At 37.4% G+C, this 24,492-nt stretch overlaps 1 protein-coding gene across 5 annotated transcripts in view; it reads left to right on the forward strand.

Annotated features, from left to right (window-relative positions):
• TP63 (tumor protein p63) overlaps positions 1-24,492 on the forward strand; it is a 267,692-nt gene that overhangs the window by 156,569 nt on the left and 86,631 nt on the right. For 3 of the 5 annotated variants that reach the window (XM_023214736.2, XM_023214738.2, XM_023214740.2), the window contains exon 4: positions 22,382-22,636. In XM_023214736.2, coding sequence (XP_023070504.1) covers positions 22,382-22,636 — 255 coding nt within the window. Of the gene's footprint in view, positions 1-3,050; positions 3,232-22,381; positions 22,637-24,492 lie in introns of those variants that run through there. The other 2 variants (XM_023214741.2, XM_023214739.2) reach the window with 2 other exon arrangements.

Genomic DNA, 24,492 nt, shown 5'->3' on the forward strand with positions numbered 1-24,492 from the left:
TTGGACTTCTATTCCCAAAGCTGTGGGTTCACAGCACTGGCATTTTTACCCAGGGGGCGGTGCTGACCCCTAATTCTGAGACCGTGGAGATTTAAGAAGTCTGAGGAAATGCCTGAGAAAAGGCAAGAGCTCTAACTAGAGTTGTTCTAACTACTGAGGACTTCGGGCATTCACTTAAAATCCTTGAATTTGTTTATTTATCTGAAAAATGTAGATAATAATACTAGCCTACACCACTAGGTGGTTAGGAAAGTTAATGCATGTTACTAAACCTTTGAGATCCACGTATAAGCATTGTTGTTTATTGAGTGCAGAGAATTGTTACTTCTCTGTAACCTGCTTAAATCAATGCATGGTATTTACGTCAGCTATTCACACTAATTCTGAAATCAAACATCAGATATACTTTTATTAGCTCTTTTATGAAAATGTTTGTGCTGAGTTCAAATCTACATGAACCATTAGCTAATTTTTCATTGTGAGGATACCTTAAAGCAAAAAATATGGATTTTCCACCAATATATTGTTCCTTTTTCTTTATGTCATTTAAGTATCTTAAGTAGCTGTGCAATTTGACTACTTCATTTGTACAATATGGAGATGAGCAAATTGAGAGACAAATAAATATCCAAGTAAAATAAGATGAATATCCTCTAAATCACTTCCCTGATTCTGGACAAAAACAGGCTCTTATCTTTGTAATGGTCTTTAGAAATCATTTAGCTCTGCTCCTCATTTCACAAATGAGGAATCTGAATCCAGAGTGGTTAAGTAACTTGCCCCAAGGGCACAGAGCTCCTATCTCCTAACTCCCAGTCCAGTGTTCTTTTCTTCCAAAATACTCAAATCTCTCAAGTAGCCACAGTGGATATATTACATTTTGTCCAGAATCTTTGTAGATGTGTTAGAGACCGTATCTGAATTCATGCTGATAGCTGAGGTGGCACGTGGAAGGAATCTGACTTTTCCATCCATCAAATCTTGCTGGGAATCTTTTGACTTCGTGAAAGATGAAGTTGTTTACATTTTTAGTGGATATCAATACTTGAGACCTTGAGCCTTAGATTTGGATATTCAAATGGCTACATGATCCCATTAGTGTAAAAAACAATTCAATAATGACTTTTGTAGGCAGTTGTGCTAACAGCATTTCCTCTAGATCATTGATTCCCAAGCATGACTCATACAGAACCGCCTAGCAAGCTGTATAAAATCCAGTTGTTGGGGCAGTAAGCCCTGCAGAGCCTGATTCAGGAGATCTGGGGCCACGTCTAGAAATCTGTTTTTAAAAAGCACCCTGGATGATTTTCAGGATCATCCAAGTTTTTGGGCCACAGGAATCATGTACACCTTTAAGGGAGCAACCATCTGCTTTCTACAATTGACTCTTAAGCTGTCAGTAGGTATAGAATTTAAATACATTGTACAAATAATTATACTGTATTTTGTAAGCAGGTTTTTTTTTTTTTGTTTTTTGTTTTTTTTTTTTTTTGGCCTCATAGGCAGTGCTCATTTGGTTAATTATAGGTAGAAAGAGAGATCATTCTTCCCAATGTATGTGTGAAGAAATGAATGTTTTGTCTGATATAAATTTGTAGTGTTACAGAGTACTGTCATATTCTTTCATACTCAAGATCAAATTATATTATGGGAGTTTTTTGCTTTCTGTTTATAAAAGAAGGATGCATTATTACCAGAAACCTATGGGTCTTATATATCAGCCAATGACCATATCATCCTTCAAGTGCATACATTTTATGGATGCAAAAGTAGAAGTAAAGGGGATGCAAATCGGAGTCGTGAACATATTTGCAAACTTTGTGTCTGAAATGTATGTTCTAGTATCTTCTGGCTTCCAATTCTCTTCTAAATTTTGTGTCTTCTAAATTTTAGAAGAAATCACAATATTCACTTATAGTTGTCTTTACCACTTACAACTTTTCAAGCAAAATAGAGGACATTGGGTTCCTGAGTGGGGGTTGTAGGATGATGTGGAGAAATAAATCTAACTGAATTACAAATACTCAGCAGTAAAGAGAGTATTTTAATGAATCACATGATAACCATCAGGGTGCATCTCATCTCCACCAAATCTTCAAACCAAGGCCAGATTCTGCATGAATGTTGGTATGTAGTTAGGTAAATGTATTTTTAAGACAAAAGAGAATTGCTATCTTATGCTTTAATACTTATTCTACTCATCATTTACATAGATGCATCATGTGCTGTAATCATTTTTATTACCTATTCACAAGCAAAGATATTATTATAAACTGGGTACAATAAAATAGAGAAAAGAAATATTCAAATATATAAGGGTTTTGTAAAAAAAAAAAAAAAAAAGACATATTTATCAGGATTCCTAATTCCTGTACATAATATGGATGTTTGTTTGTTTTTATAAGTTAACGGGACCAGTAGTTTAAATTGTTATTGAAACATGCTCAAAAAAATCAGATAGCTTCTTTTGTCATTGCTTGATATGAGACCACTGACATTTCTCTGGGGAAAATAAGTTAAATACTCTTTAGCTATCAGGCAGTGAGTTTTGATTTTTTTATATTGATTAAATGTAACCGTGGATTTGAGTTCTCTCTCCTAATTTCTAACTTGGTGTATTCATTCTTGAAACCTCAAATCTAGATTTAAAAAAAGAAGCCTTCTAAAACTTTTCCTGAAGTTTACTTTTCAGTTGCAAAGAGTAAAATAACTTTCTGAAATGCCTTCTGTAAATCGTGGTGGTGGTGGTGCGGTTTGTTTGGGGAGATTTGTTTTGTTTTTAAAAGAGAGTGCACTTTCTTATGAAAGAGACAGGGAAAGTTTTACCTGTCTGTCTCCTGGGTTTTTTTTTTTTCTTTCTTTCTTTCTTTTTCTTTTAAAGATTGGTGATAAGGAATTCTAACTACTTAATGAGATGGGAGAGGCCTCACTCCATTGGAGTGGAGGAGTCCAGGTGGAAGTTGATGGATTGGACAGGTAAAGAGAAGAGTCCCGCCTCCTCATGCCTATAGTTGGGTATATATTAGGAAACCTTAAATTATGTACAGAGAGAGAAAGAGAGAGAGGGACTTGAGTTCTGTTATCTTCTTAGTAGATTCATATCGTAAGGGTCTCAGAGGGGGTGGGGGGGTTGGCAAAATCCTGGAGCCAGAAGAGAGGACAGCAGCATTGATCAATCTCACAGCTAACATGTTGTACCTGGAAAACAATGCCCAGACTCAATTTAGTGAGGTAAGGATTTTAGATTTTAGCACTCCATTTAGAGATGCTTTTTAATTTTTATTATTTTTTAAAAGACTTACATATTTGTGGTTCTCGGTCACCCAATGTAATGTTTTGCAAATTGTATGTAGGAATCTCCTTTTCTTGGTTAATGTTTTCTGTGGTGGCTGTAAGATTTTTTATTATTATTATTATTAAGTAGGAGATGAAGCGGTAGGAGAAGATGAAAAAGAAAAAAAGTCTGGATGACATTATGTATTTGAAAAACTAATGTTCAGGATTTTATAAAGTCATTTTTTATAAAAACAGACTCAGCAGATCACACTCTGCTGGATACATTGCAATGAATCCTATCATGGGTCTTCACGTACCAGTAAGAAAAATTAGTTGACTGTGTCTTAACTTCTTAGCATAGGTCTATTTCCAGACTTCATCCTAAAAGCAAATGAAGCTTTTTTTCAAAATAATCAGGTGAGATTTTTGAAAGCCATCTTCATTTTTAAGTCTGTCAATCCAGAGACCCACCTAAATCCAGAAGGGACTGTAATAACATTTCTGTCGCGTGGAGGGTGACTTGTACTTTCACGTGTGATGACAAATAAAGTTACTTTGGAGGGATGCGTTGTTAAATATTTATACATGCATGCGTGTAAATGTGTATTATAGCATACAGGATTTTATTGAAGGGATTGATTATTTGCATTTCTGATCTCTTCTCAGCAAGTTTGTCTTAGGTATTTAAACCTGTGCAAAGGGATAAAAAAAAAATCCTGAAGAGACTGTAAGGCTTTGAGGAAGTTTCCTAAGGTTGAGGGAGGTCTAACAACAATATTAGTTTACATTCCTCAGAATGGGCAGCTGTGTTGACACTAATCAGATTGGGTGGGGGGTGTTGTGGAGAGAGAGTTCGGTGTTTCAGATAAAAATGCTTGCAGGTGAGTGCTTGGAAAAGTTGCCTAGAGTACTCAAATTGAGCTCCTTAAAAATCAAAACAAAATGCATAGTATTCCGGTGCAGACCGCAAGAGGAAGAGTGGAGCAGAGGGCTGCTAAGCAGGCCTGTGCTATCGTATTGACCACACTATTGTCTAGACTCCTGAACTGTGTAAATACAACAGGGGAAATAGCGAGTTATCTAAAGAAGGAAAAGGAAGTGCCTATTTTTCTTTAAAACATTCAAGCAGGCTTGCTTGTCCTCAGTAGAAAAACTTGAGTTTCTTGTTTTGCTGTAATATTGAAAGTTAGCTTAAAATGTTACCAATTTGTTTTTAAATAGAAGTAGCTTTTAAGATCTTCTTGATTCTATTGGATCCAATTTTGTCCAGTTTTAATCATTCAGAAAATGATCCGTCCATCATGTCATACCTGAGTTTGTCTGTCTTTATTCATGAACTATTTCACACACAGTATTTATAAGCCGCCTAGGATCTTGTAAATCAAATGGGAGAAGCAAAAGTCTGTTCATTGATATCTCTAAGTGAAGCACAAGGTTGACGTAAAGTGGCAAGAAATGATTATTTTTAAGCTAAATATAATGTTGTGAAAGAAAGCAGTTGCACTAATGTTTGATTAGAGGATATTTGTAGAAATTATTTCCTTTTATGGAGGCAAAAGAGTCATGTATGTGAGAACATGGCATGCTTATGAAAGAAAATAGTTTTGTACACAGGTTTTAGTTTTTCAAAACTTCAGGTAAATATGTAATCAAGAGCTACAAAAGGCATCACTTGTCTGTTTTCTATTGGAATGCCGCTAAGTTCGACAAAAAATATCTATGAGAAAACGTGGCTGCACTTCCCTACCTTTCTATGTCTTTTTGCATATTGCCTACATGACTTTCATATCCTTCCACCAGTGCATGTATTAGGTCATAATTTCATAGCTTGACTTCCATTCTATTATGTACAAACAGCTCTCTTTCTGTACAGGATTATGCTTTCATATCTAGTCCTCTGTAAAAATTCAGTGCTACATCTGAGTATATGAAATGCCTGGGACCACACGGCTCTGAGAACCATAAATTTAATATAAAAGTTATAATGTGTGGGGATTTATGTGTATTAGTAACTGTCAATACAGAAAAAGCAATCTACTGTTATCACACAAGAATTGTTAAACACTGGATAGATTAAAAATGAAAAAGACATAAAACTTTCTGTAAGAGTGAAAATTATTTAAAAACTGTAACCCATTCTTTGACTTCAAATAAATGTATAGTAATTTGCTAGCAATTTCTTTGAATTGGTAACTCAAAAACGATATAAGAACACTGTTCCTTCTCTACTGCTTTTTCTATAACTTTTGAATTCTTCCCCAACCCCTAGCAGATCTCGATTTGGGGGAGCTGCTAATTAATAGGAAAGGTTCCAGAAGGGAGGAGAACATGAGCAGGATGTAACAGGCAAGGCTAAAGGCTTTACCCTTGGGTACAGTGGAGAGGCCGCAAGCAAGCTCCACTCCCCAGTGCCAGGCAGGAAAGACAGAGCCTCTGGGAATGGTCTCAGACTTAGAGATAGAGAGGCTCAAAAGAAAGGAACTTCTTCACAGACCAAGTTTTAACTTCAACTTTCTGGAAAAACAAAACAGGGCTGTGTGTGTAAGTGTGTATATGTGTATGTGTGAGTGGGAGGATCTCAAACTCCTTCTTAGAAAGAGATATTTACTAAAATTCCTCATCCGGGGTGTTACATGATGAAAGAAAGACACTTTGGGAAATGGGTTACAGTATTTTAGAACTAAATGGGAAATCAAGGTTCATATATGGAAATACCTCATTTTACAAATCAGGGTTAATGATTTTTCTTTCTGTAGTTGAGAGAGCTGTATGTGTATGATTGTGTTCCCTTTACTCAGCCACTTTCTTTTCAATACCCAGGAGAGATGGGATGATTCATAGTAGGTGCTCCAAAAAAGTTTCCATGAAGAACTGTTGTACAAAGCCAGTTGCATGCAAGAAAAAAAGTGTGGAGGCAGCAGTGTAAACTCTGTAGCCCAGGTCATTCTCACTTAATTGACTTCTGTGTCTGCTTGGTCTAGGATAAAACATCTTTCCTGTCCTAGCACTATTTTTTTTTTTTTTTTTTTTTTTTTGAGACGGAGTCTCGCTCTGTCTCCCAGGCTGGAGTTCAGTGGCCGGATCTCAGCTCACTGCAAGCTCCGCCTCCCGGGTTCACGCCATTCTCCGGTCTCAGCCTCCCGAGTGGCTGGGACTACAGGCGCCCGCCACCTCGCCCGGCTAGTTTTTTGTATTTTTTAGTAGAGACGGGGTTTCACTGTGTTAGCCAGGATGGTCTCGATCTCCTGACCTCGTGATCCACCCGTCTCGGCCTCCCAAAGTGCTGGGATTACAGGCGTGAGCCACCGCGCCTGGCCCCTAGTACTATTTCTACTGACTCAACCATTTTAAAGATATGGGTGTGAGTTTTCTATTGATAGTTAATAAATGTATTAAGCTGCCCCATGTTGTGCTTCTGAGCATTTAGTATCATAGGAAAAAGCACAGTGGGTGAGAAGCAGAAGCTGCAAGTTTAATTCATGTCTGCCACGTCGTATTCCTTACTCCATGGTGGCCATAGATTGCACTACTTGTTTTACAGTTGGTTGTCCTCGAGCCCAGAGGGAGCTAGGAGAAAGACATCTTAGATCACAGATCGCACATCATACCTTCCTTCACTACTACTGGTAAAAAAATGATTTTGAGATGATAAGTCACTTATCCTTTACCTCGATAAGGAAAACCATGTTTGGTTTGTTTTGCTTTTTAGAAGAGCAGTGATTCTCAACAGGATGTCACAGGTACAACAGAAAGCATCAATGGATGTCTAGATTTTCTAGAGCAACCAAAAAAATTGGTTTCTTTTTCATTACACATACATTTTCTGAATGCAGAGTTGCTAAAACATTCCTCAATGACTATGTACAGAATTTAGATTCTGCATTCTGCCTATAAAGGGAGTATATATCTAATGTCATGAGATTTTAAAAAGGGATTTGGATCAAACAGTTGAGAAATACATTACCACAAATACACCCTGGTTTTCTTTGATGTGCATATGATTGCTTTGGGTGGAATCTGAGCTGGTAGAACAGAGGGGCACAGGTAAAAATCCTTCCTTCCTAGTACAACTTTTTTCTCCTGTTGAATATTTTGAAATTTCTAATTGTTTTATGTCAACAAATAGAATGAATACAGGTAACAAAAAGATACTTCTGTGGAAAACAACTTGATGATTTCCACAATTTGTAAGTTTTACTATTTTGAAGATAAAAAATTGTTAAACCCAAGTGGGCACTCAATTTTCTTTAGATGTATGTTGAGGAAAACGTCAGATGACTGATATAGCATTATTGTCCAGTGCCAATTTAGTGGAACCTACGAATGGTATCCAATAGAGTACTACATTTTGGGTCTGGAAGAGAATGGATTTAAGTGTCAAAGTGAAACATTTGATTCAAAAGTTAAGTTTTAAATCTTATTCCTAATCTTAAGGATGCAATTTGTGGGCCCAAGAAAATGGTGAAATGTGGCTTATTAATGGGCCACCTCTCTAAACATTTTATAATTTTTACTTATACTTTTTGATTAAATTCTGCATTGTCAATATTCATGAAAAGTAGTATTGAGAAAGAGAAACAGGTTAGAAGGAGAACTGACTGACTCTTAAAAAAATGTTTACTGAGCATCAGTTATATATAAAATGGTACACAGGACCTAAAAATAATTACACAATTCCTACACTAAGAAGATTATAGTTCATTGGGGGAATGAGTCTAATATGCATGCAATTATAATACAGGAGAGATTTTTAAGTGTGTGAGCAAGATAATGTAAAGCATCAAAGGGAAAGAGGAGAGCCCGTGATGTAGGAGGGTCAAGAAAATCTACATGCATATGTAAGATGAAGCTGCACTTGGAAGGATAGATCGAAATTTCCAAGTTCTAGAAATATAAGAAGGAAGGAGGATTTTAGGTGAAGAAATAAGCATCAGCAAAGGGAAGGGGGGGTGAGGAGTGAATGTTGATACACTCAGAAGCATCAAATAGTTCAAATGCAATTGAAATTATGAGACAATCAGGAAATAAAGTTGGAAATGCAAGATAGAGTGGCTCAGAGATGACCATAACACTGAGAGTACATTTATTATAGTGACAATGACAAGCCATGGAAGGATTTTGAACAGAGGAATGGTGTAATTGTGTAATTGGAGCTCTACTAGAGAGCACAGGGAGAATAAATGGCTTTGCTTGAGATTGCCTAGAAGTATGAAAATGCATTTCTCTGCGTTGCACATTGGCTGCCTGTTTTGCAGAAATATCTATCACTTCTCTGGAACCTTTGGAAGGATACAAATGGATTGTTTCTACAGTCTCATACAACCTGTGTATTTTCTGCCCAGTGCTCTTTTTAATAACTATGGTCCATGCCATAGACAAATTGTTGGTCTTAGTTTGTCTTTATTTATGCCTGCTATTCTAGCATAATTACTAATAGCACACCTTTGCACTTTCAAAACTGTCCCATTTAGAAGATAAATTATGTAATCACTGTGTAAAGACCCCATTCCTTATTTCGTTCTCTTCCACACCCTAACACTCCACCCCAAAATGAAAAAGTAGTATAAACTTGGCTGTAAGCCAGATACAATGATTTTGAAGTACCAACCACAAACCATTTTTATTATTTCCCCCACTAAAGGAAGCACTTCCTTCCAATCCAACAGTTACTGAAAACTACTAATAGTCACTGTGATACGCACTGTGAAGAAAGAAGAAATTAGTAATTCACAGCTTCTAACTTCAGTGAATTCACAGTCTTAGGGAGTATATGAGGGGTTCATAAATGACTCCAGTGTAACCAAGATAGCTCAAGTTTTAAAAGAGTGAAATAGAGTTTAAACTGTTTATGATAAAGGTAACATTTTTCAGATGAGGAGTGAGGGGAGAAAAGACATTCTATTTAGAGGGAATAAAATTAATAAAAATACAAGGGAGGACTGTGCCAGACAAGATGAAGGAACATAGTATATTGATTTAAAAAGAAAATGTATTTAAACACTGGTATGTATTTCCTATTTATGTCAAAATGGAACGCTTTTGTCAAAATAGCAACAAAAGTTAATTGGAATATTGATCTAACTAAAAGCGGAAACCTGTGTGTGTTTTAAAAGTGTGACCATTGTTCAGAATTCGAGATTCAAAACTTGACATACTCTAGGGATGATGAGTGACATCTTGCAGGAAGGGAAAAAAAATTAGCCTGAATGATTCCTTGGGCTGAAAAGTTGAGAATGACCTTTTCCCGTTCCTTAGACTTCTACAGAGACAGATATGGTGTCTTATCATTTATAGGGACTTAGTCATGACATTTTAAAACTAATCAAAGCTAGGAACAAAATTCAAACTGACTCGCTATGTTTATTATGAGTTGATTTTACTTATTAAATAGTTGTCTTAGAAATAGGACCAGAAGTCTTTTCTCTGGTCACTGCTCTAAATGCAAATAGTAATCCTGAAGCTGAATATAAGACATTTATTCAAAATGAGAATCCCAGCTGGGAAATAAATAACAGAGCAGAAGGAAATGCGAATATCCCATTTAAAAACCAACCGCACCAAGTAAAAAACAACAAAAATTTAAGATACTACCTTTGCCATAAAATTTTTTAATTTGACTTTGGGACAAGGATACATACATAAGATGTAATATGTGAAGATAAATATTGGGAGAAGGCACGTCTTTTCCACATATTAATATTCTCCCTTTCCACAGCCTCCTTCATCACTTTCATCTCACCCAAGAAGACCATGTGGGCAATTGAAGAGATAATAATAGGGCAGGTGAGGGTAAGCCATGGTGAGAGGAAGGGGTGAATCAATGACTTGATTTAAAGCCAAAGGGAGTGGATAAGAGGAGAACTGGGCTTCAAGATAAATGAGGAGTCATCTAAGCTTGTACTCATTTCTTTCTCTTTTTTAAGCAACCTAATCCTCCACTTCCATAAAGTAGAATTTGAAAGCATTGAATGTTAGCATATGATTGTCCTACAGGCATTAGGGGAAACAGTGAGGTTCCACTAAATACAACCTCCTTAAAAGAAGTAAGTAGTTCTATGAAGTGTCTGTAAAATCTTTTCAAAAGTCTTACTTTATACTTCCCCACAGTTGATGCCCTTAGTTGGTCTGAGAATATAGCACCTATACTATTCAAAAACTATTCTTTTCCATTTTCTGCAAAAAAGAAATATAAATTTCTTATTTCTAAGTTGATTGATTTCATGTTTGATATGGACTAACTTTATATATTCTGGTTTTTAAATTGTTCACGTTTCTTTTTCAAAGACAAAGTACAAATGGATGATTGTATGGATTCGAGCTGAGATGGCTTCACCAGATAATGTTCACCTGTCAATTTAAAATTCAGTAACTGGGGTTAAGATAGAGCACATGTTGGTTCTAGGTGAGGGAATAACTGGCAAGAATAAAACATTTTTGGAATGTTAGTGAATGTGTGTGTAACATAAATTGATATTTCATGCAAAACTTGTAATCTGAATTGCATCTTGTCTGTATTTCTTAAATGGCAAAAAGATTTCCTTATACAAGCTGAAAGAGGGAATTCTGAGTCAAGCTGTGGTGTGTTGCCAGAGGCGGAAATTTATGAAACACTCTTGTCAGCTATGCTGGAAACACTACAAAAGAAATAGTTCTACTTTCTTATTGGTGCTAAAGCCACTAATAGGTGCAGTTTAGTATAATACCCCTATGAGAATTACCACCCCTGAAGTGAGCTTGCCTTGGAAAGAACTCTGTACAGGCATTTTCTTTTTCCTTTTAAGCTTGCGCAAAACACCCAAAGGGGCCATTTCCAATCCAGCCAGTGATCTTTCTCAAGTTTATTCTTTCTCAGATCACAGAGACAATGGGGAATATGCCCTGTTTACTCAAATCAGTCTGGATTAGTGTCACTCTATTGATGGAATCAGAATTAAAAGGAAAACCATTACCCTCTCAAAGGGCAGCATCAGATGTTTGGGGAATGGCGTGATTACTTTTAAATAGACCGTGTGAGACTCCGCCACAGACTGAGGTTGAGGACTCCACAAGATACACATGAAGAGAAACAGTAATACTGGATGAGGCAGAAAGCTCTTCATAAGCCTTAGGCCTGGGAAATTATTTCAACAGACAATCCCCAAATGCTTGAAAGGCTAAAAATCAGAATGGTGCGATTTCAGAGAAGAGGGCTTTTCTGCCTTCGTACTTCGCTCCAATACCTCACCCCCAAATATTTATCTCCAGGTCAAATCCTTTCCAGTCATTCAGCCGGGCTGGGGAGAAACTTCACCCTGAAAAAGTTCTCAGATTCCCCCATTCAGGATAACACGTCCATCCTCTGAACTCTTTGACTCTGTTTCTTCCTCATTGCTCTCCGTGCGCACCAAATCCTTCCTCCCTATCCTTTGACTGAAGACCCTGGGTGGGTAGAGGATGTGTTATGCTTCTCTCCGTATCCCCTACAGGGCCACTCAATAACGTTCCCTGAATGTGATGAGAACATGCATCTGTTGCTGTCGCTTGAAGAGGTATCTTCACCTAGGAATATATGGTGTATTGTATATACTTAAAAGGCTGTTTGTAATTGACTTTTGCACACAAATAAATAAAGCAAGCCCACATATTATACAACCCTCTTCTATCTATATGTTCTGCAGGTGACCAAATTGTATCGTTTTCCTTTACATCTTGCAAGTCATATTGTTGTTTGTTTGTTTTAATAAGCCCGATATTATTTCCATTATCTTTTAAATAACAAGCAAGTTTTTAAAAGACAGGGCAGATGACTTGTACGGTATCAAGTATTTACTGTAAAGTATGTGCTGCTTTCATGTAATTGATTACTCATAAGGACAGAGAATGTGTTTGAGTTAAAAAAAAAAATTAGATTTTTATCTTGCTTTGCAGGCCCTCTTTAAAAGTGTTTCCTTGCATCTGCACTGTTCCCTTGATTCAGCTTATCCATCCTGCAGATCTCTCTGTCCTCACCAGAGATGGAGGTAGTTTGATCTGGGTGAATAAGCTTGATGATTTGCAAACGCTCCCTCCTTTTAATTCTCTGTAGTGTTATCACTAAAGGATGTCTGAGAAATCTCAAAGCAATTTTTCTCTTAAACGTGGTATTCCAACTTTTTTGTTTATGCTCATGTCTTTTATAATAGGATAAATAGAATAAAATGAATAAGATGAGTGTCTTTTCAAAAGTAAGGCATGTCTTCTGCATAGCTCAAAACTTCATTTTATTTTGCAGTTGAAGTGACAGCTGAGAGGAACACTCCAATGTTATATAAGTCACCATATCTAATTGCAAAGTAATCACTAAAAACTTTAATTATCTCAAATATAATTTAAAAAGCAGAAATCAGCAAAGAATTTGACAAACAAAAGCAAATTAGAACTCATGAAACAGTGTTCCCCACTTGAATACCTATAGACTAACAAGATTGAGTAGTACACTCCTTGTTTCAAGCTTCGGTTTTCCAGTTGCAAATAAAAACTAGTGTTTCAACCTTTGAGTGTTTGTTATATTGGAGCATAAGTTTATATCATTTGCAAGAAAGGATTTATAAGTCTGATAAACTATAATCTCAGTTCCTTAAACATACATTTGTAAACTATTAATTATGGCTTTTTTCTAAACTGAATTCTGGCTAACTGGGCATAAAATCATGGAAATTAGGCAGGGAGGGACCAATTTTGTGGCCTATCTACCAGAAACTAAATGTCTTTCTCTAAGCTTGTTTCAGGGTGGTTTCTTTTCAAAGCAACCTGCATTTGGCCATGTGTACCATCAGTAGGAAGTGAATAATTGTATGACCACAAAGACATGGGTTCTTATTGCTGACCTAGATGCATTAGAAACAAAACCTAGAACATCAGGTTAGAAAACACTGCCTTGGCACCAAAGTGTGTATGTGTTTGTTTTAAGGAAGTAGAAGCTCATTAATAAACTTCCCAGCTAGGTGTGAGCTACCAAGTATTACTCATTGCATTGTGAGTGACAGGACTGGCTGTTCTGCTACTAGTTCCCATAAAAGCTGAAGCTAAAAGCACAATTCCCACCTACCAAGACAAAGCTAAACAAAAAGTAAAGATCATAGAGATTATTTAGCGATGCACTATAACATTTGTCTGACAGTAGCATATAAAGAAATGAATCAAATTTGGACACAGACTTACTTCAGGATAAAACAAATGCTTAGTTGTATTAGAATAAAAGAGATACTTTCTGCAAGTAATTTTTATTTTGAAATGTTTTGCATTTATTCTTTCAAGAACTATTTCCTGAGCATCTATTATGTTTCAGCATTATCCCAGGTATTGGGGGTTCAGTACTAAATAAGCCAGACATATTCTCTCATTAACTTATTGCCTAGCAGAGAAGACTAACATTTTTTAAAAGTTTATACATATAGTTAATTTCTATTATGATTATATGATACAAAGGGAAAGTGCGAGGAAAATGTGGAACAAAAGAGAATAATCTGAACAGTCAAAGAAGACTTCTGGGAGATGACATTTGAGCTAAAGGTTGAACAGTGAATTGGAAAACAGCTGGCATGTGCAAAAGACTTGAGGACTGAAGGAGTAAGCCTTCAAAAAAATTAAGAAAGTTCTATTTGGCCAAAGCAGAGTTTCAAATAGTGCCTCACAGACCACGTTAAAGACCTGAGGCCTTTATTCTAGGAGAATAGGGAGCTGCTGGAGGAATTTAAGCTTCAGAGTGACAAGATCAGATTTGCAACGGCTCTCAAGTGGTAGCTACAAGGAGTTGGGTCTCTGACCCTTTGCAATTATACCCATTCTGACTAAGAAGGGGGAAACTTTTTATATCCTGTCTTCAATGAGTGGAAAAAAAAAAAAAAGCAAATAAAAGAGGTGTGCTTTTCTTGATTGTAACCTTTAGATAAAAATTCCAGGCAGAAATGTGAGCGATTCCTATTTACCTGCAATCAGAATAAAAGCTACTTAGGAAAGCGGGTTCTGGAGCCAGATTTACTGGTTTTACATCCAGGTTCTTCTCACTACCTTGGGCAAGTTACTTAATCTTGTGGAACTTCAGTTTCCTCATCTATAAAACATGTATAAAACATAGATATTAATGCCATGTATCTCATGAGAAATAAGTAAAACCATGCAAAGCAATTGAACACTCTGAGACACATAATTAGAACTCAGTAAGAGAATTAATAATAGTAGAAGTAATAACTCCTATTCTTTTATAGAGGGGATGGAAGATGGATGATAAGTAGATTTCAGAGTTTTAAAATTTATTTTTATTTCATTTTTTTACTCCTGATAATCACCATTACTTTACTGAAACTGATATGTCTTCAGTTTCATGTCATGGTAACTAAAGCTTATTTTCTGTGATGAAATGTTAATCACATTTAATCACCCCATTGTTTTAAGTCACAATTTAGGATAAGAACTAGACAAATATACTACCAACATTATTTTTAAAATATTTTTAAGCTCACTTTCAAAACCAAGTATGCATTACTGCTGAACTTCTAAAGGCAGTATGGAATGCTTAACATAAAGATGGGTTAACGTTCATTGAAGAATTTTATTACTATGTACTTTCTTCTTTGAATATTACCACATCTGCTATATAGAGTTACTGAAACATATTGATTGCTATAGATTGAAAATCTTTTCAAACCTATTTTGATTCACTTTGTTTTTTCTGAATATTCCCTAATACCAGAATTTAAAAATATTAAATATTAAAATTCTATCCTGCTTTCTGCTTAGTTTAATACTTCTTTGACATAAAATGATATTAATTCTTTCAGAATTGAGATGCCTTCTGACTTTTATTTTGTTGATTTGTCATGATTATTATAGGAGTATGTACTAAAATAATAGAATTTAAAAGTTTATTTTTCTTAATTGAGTTCTACACGTTAATTTAGCTGCATTTGGATCAAGTTTTAACTTTAATGCCTTTCACACTTCCTGTCTTTTCAAATGCTGTGTCTAATGTTTGTTGACATTATTGTCCGCCTGATCAGCCAACTTTGTATTTATTTGCCTCACCTGCTGTTGGGGCTTCTAGAGCTCTTTCTCTTACATCATGGAATCTTGGCGCTCAAAGGAGTCCTGACACTTTGTGTCAGAACACGGGACATCTAGTAAACCCTCTGCTCACAGTCTTGATAGTTTTGGGTGTGCTTAAATACTTTATTCTTATATTTTGTTCTTTGTAATGTATGAGTGTATATTTAAGTATTCACTTTTTAGAATAATTTTAGAAAACCAAATGAGTGAAATATTTTATACCTAATAAAATCTGGTTTTGAGGAAAATGTGATGCTGAACAAATTCTTCAGTTGGAAAGATGCTGTTTTAACTTGACATTTTTATACCAATACCTTTTCTTAACCTGGAGTAGAAGACTGTAAGTCAATTGTGTTTAATTCTAGCATAAAAGAAACCATCATTCTCTGAGGCGGGGCAGGTGGCAGAAGACGAAAAAATGCCAAGCATGTCTCCCTTAGGCAGTGCCTGCTGAAAAGTCACTATCCTGCTGCTGTTTGCGGATGGAAATGCAGGACTCTCTGCTAAAGTATAATTGAATGGATGCTTTTAAAGCCAGGGTCATGAAGTAAAGCTGTTTTCTTTACCCATGAGGGGCTGTAGAATGTTCATAAAAGCACCTCCGTGAAGCCTCAGGTGAAAAGTGGTTATCAGCCGAGGAAACTGTATGTGCTGCCTAAAATGTTTCAGATTTCTAAGTTTGGCCAGGGACATCTGTATAGAGAGAGAACAGTTACCTTAGAAAACTGTTTCAAAAGCAGCCTTATAGCATTGTTTTAACGTCGCTTCACAGATGAGGATGGCCATCAGTCACAGAATGTTAGAACCGGAGTTCCCTCTCACCGAATCCTCAAATTCAGTCTCCTCAATTTTACATAGACTTTGGATTATGGTAAACTAAGGTCCCCAAGTTGTTCAGCTACCTTGCCCAGGGGTGCACAGCACACTCGTGGCAGTGTTGGGACTTAAACTCCATGTAAACAAGTCTAAGTTCAGAGTTCTTTTGCATTACTAAGATCCATACGGGAGTGTAAGGAGTACTGAAGCATGTTCAATCCCCTAGCCTCATCTAACAGTCACTCATGGATTATAAATACAATTTCTTCCAAGTGAAATTTGGGAATGCTGTTGTATCGTGTAACAAAAATCAGGTTGAATTGAGATAAATTATGATTATATATCCCAACAGTAATCTCTTCTATCTCTGATTTGGTCCCTATCCCATTTTTTAATAATCTCTTACTATATATTGTTGGCTATTGTTTCTATAGTGTCATAAATTTACTATTATACATAGTAATATCTGAAAAAGAGAATTTTTTTTTTTTTTTTTTTTTTTTGAGACAGAGTCTCGCTCAGTCGCCCAGGCTGGAGTGCAGTGGCCGGATCTCAGCTCACTGCAAGCTCCGCCTCCCGGGTTTACGCCATTCTCCTGCCTCAGCCTCCCGAGTAGTGGGACCACAGGCGCCCGCCACCTCGCCCGGCTAGTTTTTTGTATTTTTTAGTAGAGACGGGATTTCACCATGTTAGCCAGGATGGTCTCGATCTCCTGACCTTGTGATCCACCCGTCTCGGCCTCCCAAAGTGCTGGGATTACAGGCTTGAGCCACCGCGCCCGGCCGAGAATGTTTTTAAAAATTCTCTTGGCCAGGTGCGGTGGCTCACACCTGTAATCCCAACACCTTGGGAGGCCGAGGCAGGTGGATCACCTGAGGTCGGGAGTTCGAGACCAGCCTGACCAACATGGAGAAATCATATCTCTACTAAAAATACAAAATTACCCAGACGTGGTGGCACCTGCCTGTAATCCCAGCTACTCGGGAGGCTGAGGGAAGAGAATCTCTTGAACCTGGGAGGTGGAGGTTGCGGTGAGCCAAGGCACTCCAGCCTGGGCAACAAGAGCGAAACTCCATCTCAAAGAAAATAATATACATATTTCATAGATAAATTGGTGGAGAGAGATTTTCAAAAACACAAGTTACAGGAAAATCCCTATTTCTATTGCACTGGTCAAATGGCTTTACTGGAATCCCTTTTTGATGTTAAATACTTTTATACGAAATTTATTATTGAGCTATAGCAATATATATTGACACAGTTTTGTTTCTTCACGGTGAAAACAGTTTGAGATTCAGCTCCTGGGTATCCTTATACCTACATGCAAGCTGTAGGTTTCAGAATGCCCTCAGGGTATATGTCCAGTCCCTGTGACCAAGGTGTACTTCATCCTTTCTGGGGTCAGATCAGCCAGTTTGTGAATATATCATAACTACAAATAAATTTTCCAGGGTCCAAGCAGTGAGTCTTCTATTTCCAAGTTATTTTATAGGAAATGAAGCATCTGTTTGGAATCACAGGAAATTGTTTATTTTACTTTAGAAGGTTCACAGTAGATATCACAGAAGTTGTTTTCCATTCACTCATTATTTGAGTGTCTGCAGAGTATGTTAAGGTTATTCCAAAAACAAGATACCTTGTGTTTAGAAGGGGAGAACCTACTTCCTATTTCACTTCAAGGATACCAATAACTTTTGTTTCCTAAGAAACACATGCATATGGGACATGGGGGCTCTATGGACTTCTTCCAAGGGCCGTTTTTGTGGCTGATCTGAAAGTGACATGTTGTAATCTCTGAAACTGACTCTTTGACTTGTCATGGTCAATAAGCATTTCATTAACATCCCAGTATAATACACATTTCTCTCCTCTGTTATGGAATTGTTGGCAGTAAATAAGGCAACAGGTACTGCTCCCTTTACCCCACCAGATTTGCTGTGATAGAAAATAAGAGATAGATATTATCCACTTGACCTGGGACAGCTTCATGGGCACAAAAACTGCAATTGGTCACACAGGGCCCTATCTTAGAAAAGCACCATTCTTTGTTTAATGCTTTGCTATCATCATTTTGAAATTCTTAACCTATGAACAAGAGGTTCTGCATTTTCATCTTGCACTGAGCACTACAAATTGTTTTACTGGACCCGTCTGGGTAACACTTGTTCTTCTTGGCTATGATGGTCCACCCTTGGCCTCCAATTGTACCTTGTTAACACAGGCGATCTTTCTTTAAATCAAAGGAATAAGTAAATAAGAATATTTTCTTAGCTAGATATTTTAAAAATTAACTTCTGAAGAACTAATGGCAGGCTCATGATTTATTGATTTTTAATAAACTAAGAAAAGTATGTAAATGGATTTTTAATCACTCAGTTCTGACTTCGGTGGGTTTGTTGTTGTTTCTGTTCATTTTAAGCTAACATTCAAAGTTAGTGGTGTCAGTTTTATGCTTTCCAGGAAAAGACAATGGAGTATACTACTTGGCTTATATTTCTGTAAAGTATTACTTGAGAAGAGTTTCAATTGAAATGTGTTTTCCCACTTTCATTTTGTGTAGTAGGCTGTTTCTCATCAATACTAAGAAATATACTTTTATGTTATATTATTTTAGGATTTAGCATTGGTAACAGATCTTGTTCTTATGTACAAAATCTCACCTGGAATTGTATATAATTTAAAACTATGACACTTAAAAATAGACCCATCAGGCCTAAACAGGAGGATAGGCTGGGCGCGGTGGCTCACGCCTGTAATCCCAACACTTTGGGAGGCCGAGGTGGGCAGATCACAAGATCAGGAGATCAAGACCATCCTAGCTAACATGGTGAAACCCTATCTCTACTAAAAATACAAAACATTAGCCGAGCATGGTGGCAGGCGCCTGTAGTCCCAGCTACTCGGGAGGCTGAGGCAGGAGAGTGGTGTGAACTCAGGAGGTGGAGGTTGCAGTGAGCCGAGATCCGGCCACTGCACTCCAGCCTGGGCGACAGAGCGAGACTCCATCTTCAAAAAAAAAAAAAGTAGACCCATCAGTACCCACAGTGCTATTAATGACGTTTGAAATATAGTTTCTGCTTCTTTGTTGCTTCTCAATTGTTCAGTCTTACTTTCATTCCAAAGGACTCTTTGTGACTCCTCAGTAAATGGAATTTTCCCTTTCTTTTTCTTAATATCCATAAAATCAGTTTACTTAAGAAATCATATAGCAATATACAGCCTAAACCCTAAACCCTTTTTCAAAATTGTCATTAGCTTTTTTTATTCATTAAAACATTTTCATCTCATGAAAAATGATTTCTTCCTTTAAAATTTCCCAGAAAGTATGACCTTTTTATTTTCTGCTGTTCAGTTTAAACACATCATCAAAGACAGATAATTATTAATGTTATATGAGCATAACAGGAGATTTATAAACCAGAAATGTATTTTCTGGGAACCAACTTTCAAGTTGCTCAGGTAAGTTTTATTAATTTCACCGGTGAAGCCCTAGGATAAAGCAGTGCCTAAATCAGGCTTGTTTACCCTTGGCATTATATGGCACCAAACACTGTTTCAGGACAGTGGAAGAACAGCCTGGGAGGCCTTCAGCCTGAACCAGCCTTGTCCAGGCCCACCCCCAAGGAGAAATAGGAAGGAAGGCCAGTTAGTGTGCAAAGTAGCATGGCTTATTTTGAGGTCCCGTTAATTGTTGGTCAACAAAACAACGGCAGGATTTGAAGAAAGAAATGTATTGCCGCAGAGTCACCATATACTTTGAACTGCAAAGGGAGACTGAAGAAATGTTGCCTTAAGGCCAAATACCCTGGCTCAAAACACAGGTTCCTCGGGTGGCTCAGAGGCAGACCAAGTTCACCAAGTCAAGGACAGTTTCCTGCTACCCCCTTGGGGATAGGGGCCTTCTCCAAACCACCCTGGACATGGATTTCCTGCTGTTCAGAACCCACTCAATCAAGAACAGAAGAAAACATTTTTTTTTTTTTTTTTTTTTTTTTTTTTTTTGCCCCTTACATGGAATTTTCCCTTTTTTTAAGTCCTTGTTGAATTGAAGAGTATTTGCTCACTGGCTTTTCAAGTGTGGTCCCGAAACTTTTTTCTTCATTTATATTGGGTTAAAAAAAAAAATCAAGGGGCCCATGCATCTTTGTTCTCATCCAAGCCCACAATTAGCTGGGGTTCCTTCTGTGCAGCTAGAAGCAGGAGGGAAGGGGGTGGCCCAACAGGCGTTTTACTGCCTGCGAGAAAGTGCTGTGAGTTTCTTTGTCCTTTTTGTCAGGGATGGCTGCCTCCCTAATTGTACTGCTGTAGGGAGGCACGTGCCTTTGGAAGCATTATCTGATTCCTACAGGACGTTCAGGAGTGCTTTGTATACTGACCCTTAACTTCAACACAAAGAGTATCTTCTCCATCCCCTTCCCAGGCTGTTGCCTCAGGCTTGGATACCTAAGAACTGTAGTTCAGCCCCAGGTGGGGACCATTTATATGGGATCAGGTTTTATTTTTTTGTCCCCTAGTTGTCTTACCTGCAGTTTGGCCACACTCACCGGGAGAGAAAGCCGAAGATGGTGGATAAGCTGTGGATAGCAGCTATAGAAGTCAGAGCGGAGACGAGGCGAGACAAACAGCTGCTCTTGTCAGCATGGGGATAAGTGTAAAGAGATTAATAGTTATTTGAAGAGCAAATGGGGACATGGCATTTGGCAGTGGAATGCGAATGCATGAATGTAATGGAATGGGCATGCGACTAGTAATATTTAGACAAATGCTTCCCGGACTGAATGGAATGGCAGAGCCTACTTCTCCCCCCCCCCCCCCCCCCGGAAAATAATAATAATAATAATTAATAAAATAATTAAAAGTTTGAAATTTTAAAAAAAGATAAGGCTAGCTCCTATTTCTTTGTATGTTTGTTCTTCTCTATAGTTTTACTTAATCTGGGACTCTCAGTTACATTTCAATTGAAGAGCTAGGCCTATTTCCTTTATAAAATATGTATGAATAGGACGGCCTTAATCTTGCTTTTGTTTTTTTTTTTTTTTCTCGTTCATTAGATTGATGAAACAAGATTTCTATGTGTTGGAAGGTTTTACAAAGGAAAAACAACTGTACCATAAGCTGGTTGCCCCTTCTGTTCATTTTGGCTCAGGTTTAGAAATGACGATAGGCTGATTTGCCTACTCAGGCTGACAGTTTTGATGGCATGAGCAGAGCCCTGAACTCTGAACCAGAAGATTCAGCTCCGAACGCCCCAGTCATTGTGTTAGCGGATGCTAGGGCAAAGGCTTTACCTCTCTGATAGTAATACAGTAAAGTTTACTATACAGTAAACTGAGGCAAAATTAACTTATTCTTTCATAAATATGTTCTTGAGTACTTTCACTCTGTGCTTGGGCCCATTCACATAGAAGACATAAAAACATCTGGCAGAAGGAAATACGTGAGCTAATGTATTTTTCAATTACATTGAGCGTAGAATTTTCTTCATAACTAGTTGGTATTTCTCTTATAAATGTTCTACTCTAGAAAAGAATAAATTTCTATTAAGAAAATGAAAGAACAAATAAAAAAAATTAGACCAGTTTGGATGATTTACTAGCATGTTACTTTTTAAAATACATAGTTGGGTCTCCCTAACCCTGCTACGCATGGTCCTCCAGGCTTTGTGAAACCAGTCCTTAGGGGGCTGGGTGATACACTGTTGGTACTCTGGGACAGAATATAGAATTGTAGGACTAAGAGAAAATTCGAAGGTCATTTGATTTTGCCCCCTATGCAACAATTTAGCACTTAAATCCCCTCTGGAACATACCTACCAAGTGGTCTTTCTCATTTTGTGTAACATTCCCCCCAGTACCCCCCAACAATCTCAAAATGGAATGACAGGCGGTATTCATGTAAAGACTTCCTAAGCAGCTACTGAGCACTGGGAACGTTTTGCCTACTTTGTGAATAAGCATATACTCTACTTTCAACTGCTCTTTAGGAAGTCAGTCTCCAGAGGCCGCACATAGAGCTGAGTGATCTGGAAAAGCCATTACACACACACACATGCTCAGACTTCTCTTGTTTTCTCTGTTTGTCAAAAATCAACGGTTTTACTTTGAATGTGAAGTGTTTCCGACCTGAGGTCCATCTCTGTAGAATGCATTCACCCATGGATGCCTTTTTTGGAGCAATGATCTGTGGCTTCAACGGCTAATATTGGGGTTTCTGGGTGTCCTTGCAGCCACAGTACACGAACCTGGGGCTCTTGAACAGCATGGACCAGCAGATTCAGAACGGCTCCTCGTCCACCAGTCCCTATAACACAGACCACGCGCAGAACAGCGTCACGGCGCCCTCGCCCTACGCGCAGCCCAGCTCCACCTTCGATGCCCTCTCGCCATCACCCGCCATCCCCTCCAACACCGACTACCCAGGCCCGCACAGTTTCGACGTGTCCTTCCAGCAGTCGAGCACCGCCAAGTCGGCCACCTGGACGGTAAGAGCAGCGGGCACGCACATGCCTGACCCCAGTCCAAGGACGGGCTTCACCACATCCCAGGGATTTCTCCCCCTTCCCAGTTTAGCGATTCCACGTTCAATGGTGGAAAATTTGTCTTCGAATATTTAATACTGAACCAGAGAGAGAGAAAGTGCCAGTTAGTGGGAAAAGTCCCAATTTAGGAACCAAACGTCTGCATTCTAGCCAGCTCCTGGCAACTTCAGTCAGTGTGCTCCTGCCTGCTTCACACTGTTGTATATGAAAGTTGATGGCAAAGTAAAGAGCACTGTGCCAACAAGAAGTATCATAATCATGGGATATGTGTTTACAGTCTCCAGAAAAGTGTTTGCCAGTCTCATTATTGTCAAAGAAGTAAGTGTCACATTAAGGTGTGATTTTAAAAACTGAATAAAATAATAAATATAGTGTTATAAAAATTCAGAAAATAAAATCCTATTTATGAAGGAAGGATGAATATGTTTATACATGTAGGTATCAATAAATTATAATTTATCAGTAAATTGTATAATTTCTTATAATAAATTACTATTTATTGTAATAATTTATCAGTGAATTATAATTTATTGATATGTATATATTTATTTAATTTAGAAATATTCTTTTCGAAAAGGAAGCCCTTAAATATACATATCAGGGCCCTGAATTAGTCCAAAGAAATTGTTTAAAAAAATCTTCCTGCATATAACTTTTCTAAGGAAGCATGGAATTTTCTTTTCATAAATTAGGAAGATGCAAGAATTAGTCCAAAGAAATTGTTTTAAAAAATCTTTCTGTATATAGCTTTTCTAAGGAAGCGTGGAATTTTCTTTTTCATAAATTTGATACAAGAATATTTTATTTCGAAGTGCATTTTGGAATGTATTATAACACGAATAAAGCTCAAGTATAAAAGAGGACACCTACAAAGTTGGTTTTAAGTGATTGATCAAAGAATGTTCAAGACCAAAGTGGTATGTTTGTCAAACAACTTAATGTTTATATGGATTGTAGAAATGCTTCCAAATATCATCATCTTAATAAAAAGTAGCTTTAGAATTGTTTTGACAGTTTTTTCCCTCTTTGACAAATAGGTTTCTTTGGAAAGCATTTCTATGTTTATCTTATATATAGTACCTAGTTCATTCCAGTCTTTAGTTGTGTATTTTATAAAATGATCTGCATGCATAAAACCTATTACACTCTAACATCATTTTACATCCATTTCCTCCTTTTCACCTCCTTTCTTTGTGAAGTACACAGGACAAGTTTTATAAGTCCCACTGTACTAGCGAGGAAAGCTGAAGAAGTTGGAGGTTAAGTTAAGAGGCATGCCTAAAGTTACAGAAACTTGTGTGTAGCTGGGCTTGGTTTTCATTTCTTCTTCCCTCTCACTGGATTGTATCCTTTCCTTCAACCATTTTATATCAGGATCTCCCCAAATTGTCTAAAAATTAATGTTATTTTAGTTCTTTCCTCTTGTGGTTTGAGAAATAAGTCCCGTGTGGCTCATATTTCAACTGTAGAGCAAAAGTATCAGCTTAAAACTTGATCTCTCCTCCACTTGTTACTCATAAATTGTGTCATAATCCTTAGTTTCCTTTACATTTATAATTCTGGAGGCGATGGATACTGCAGGTGAGTAAACTTAGAGTTTATAGGCTTCAAATAGTTGGTTGATTGATCTAAGTAGGATCTTGCTAAAGAGCCACTAGAATAACCATTTTATAAATGGAGCACTGATATCTCTTAGGTCACCAACTGGACATTTACAATCACCAGTCTTCAAAGATAACAGTTCCTAGTTTAGTTTACTCCGCCAGGGCTCCACTGTATGAGGAGTGGGCATGTCTGAT

The sequence above is a fragment of the Piliocolobus tephrosceles genome, chromosome 2 (genome assembly GCF_002776525.5).
Source record: "Piliocolobus tephrosceles isolate RC106 chromosome 2, ASM277652v3, whole genome shotgun sequence".
Taxonomy (NCBI): Eukaryota; Metazoa; Chordata; class Mammalia; order Primates; family Cercopithecidae; genus Piliocolobus; species Piliocolobus tephrosceles.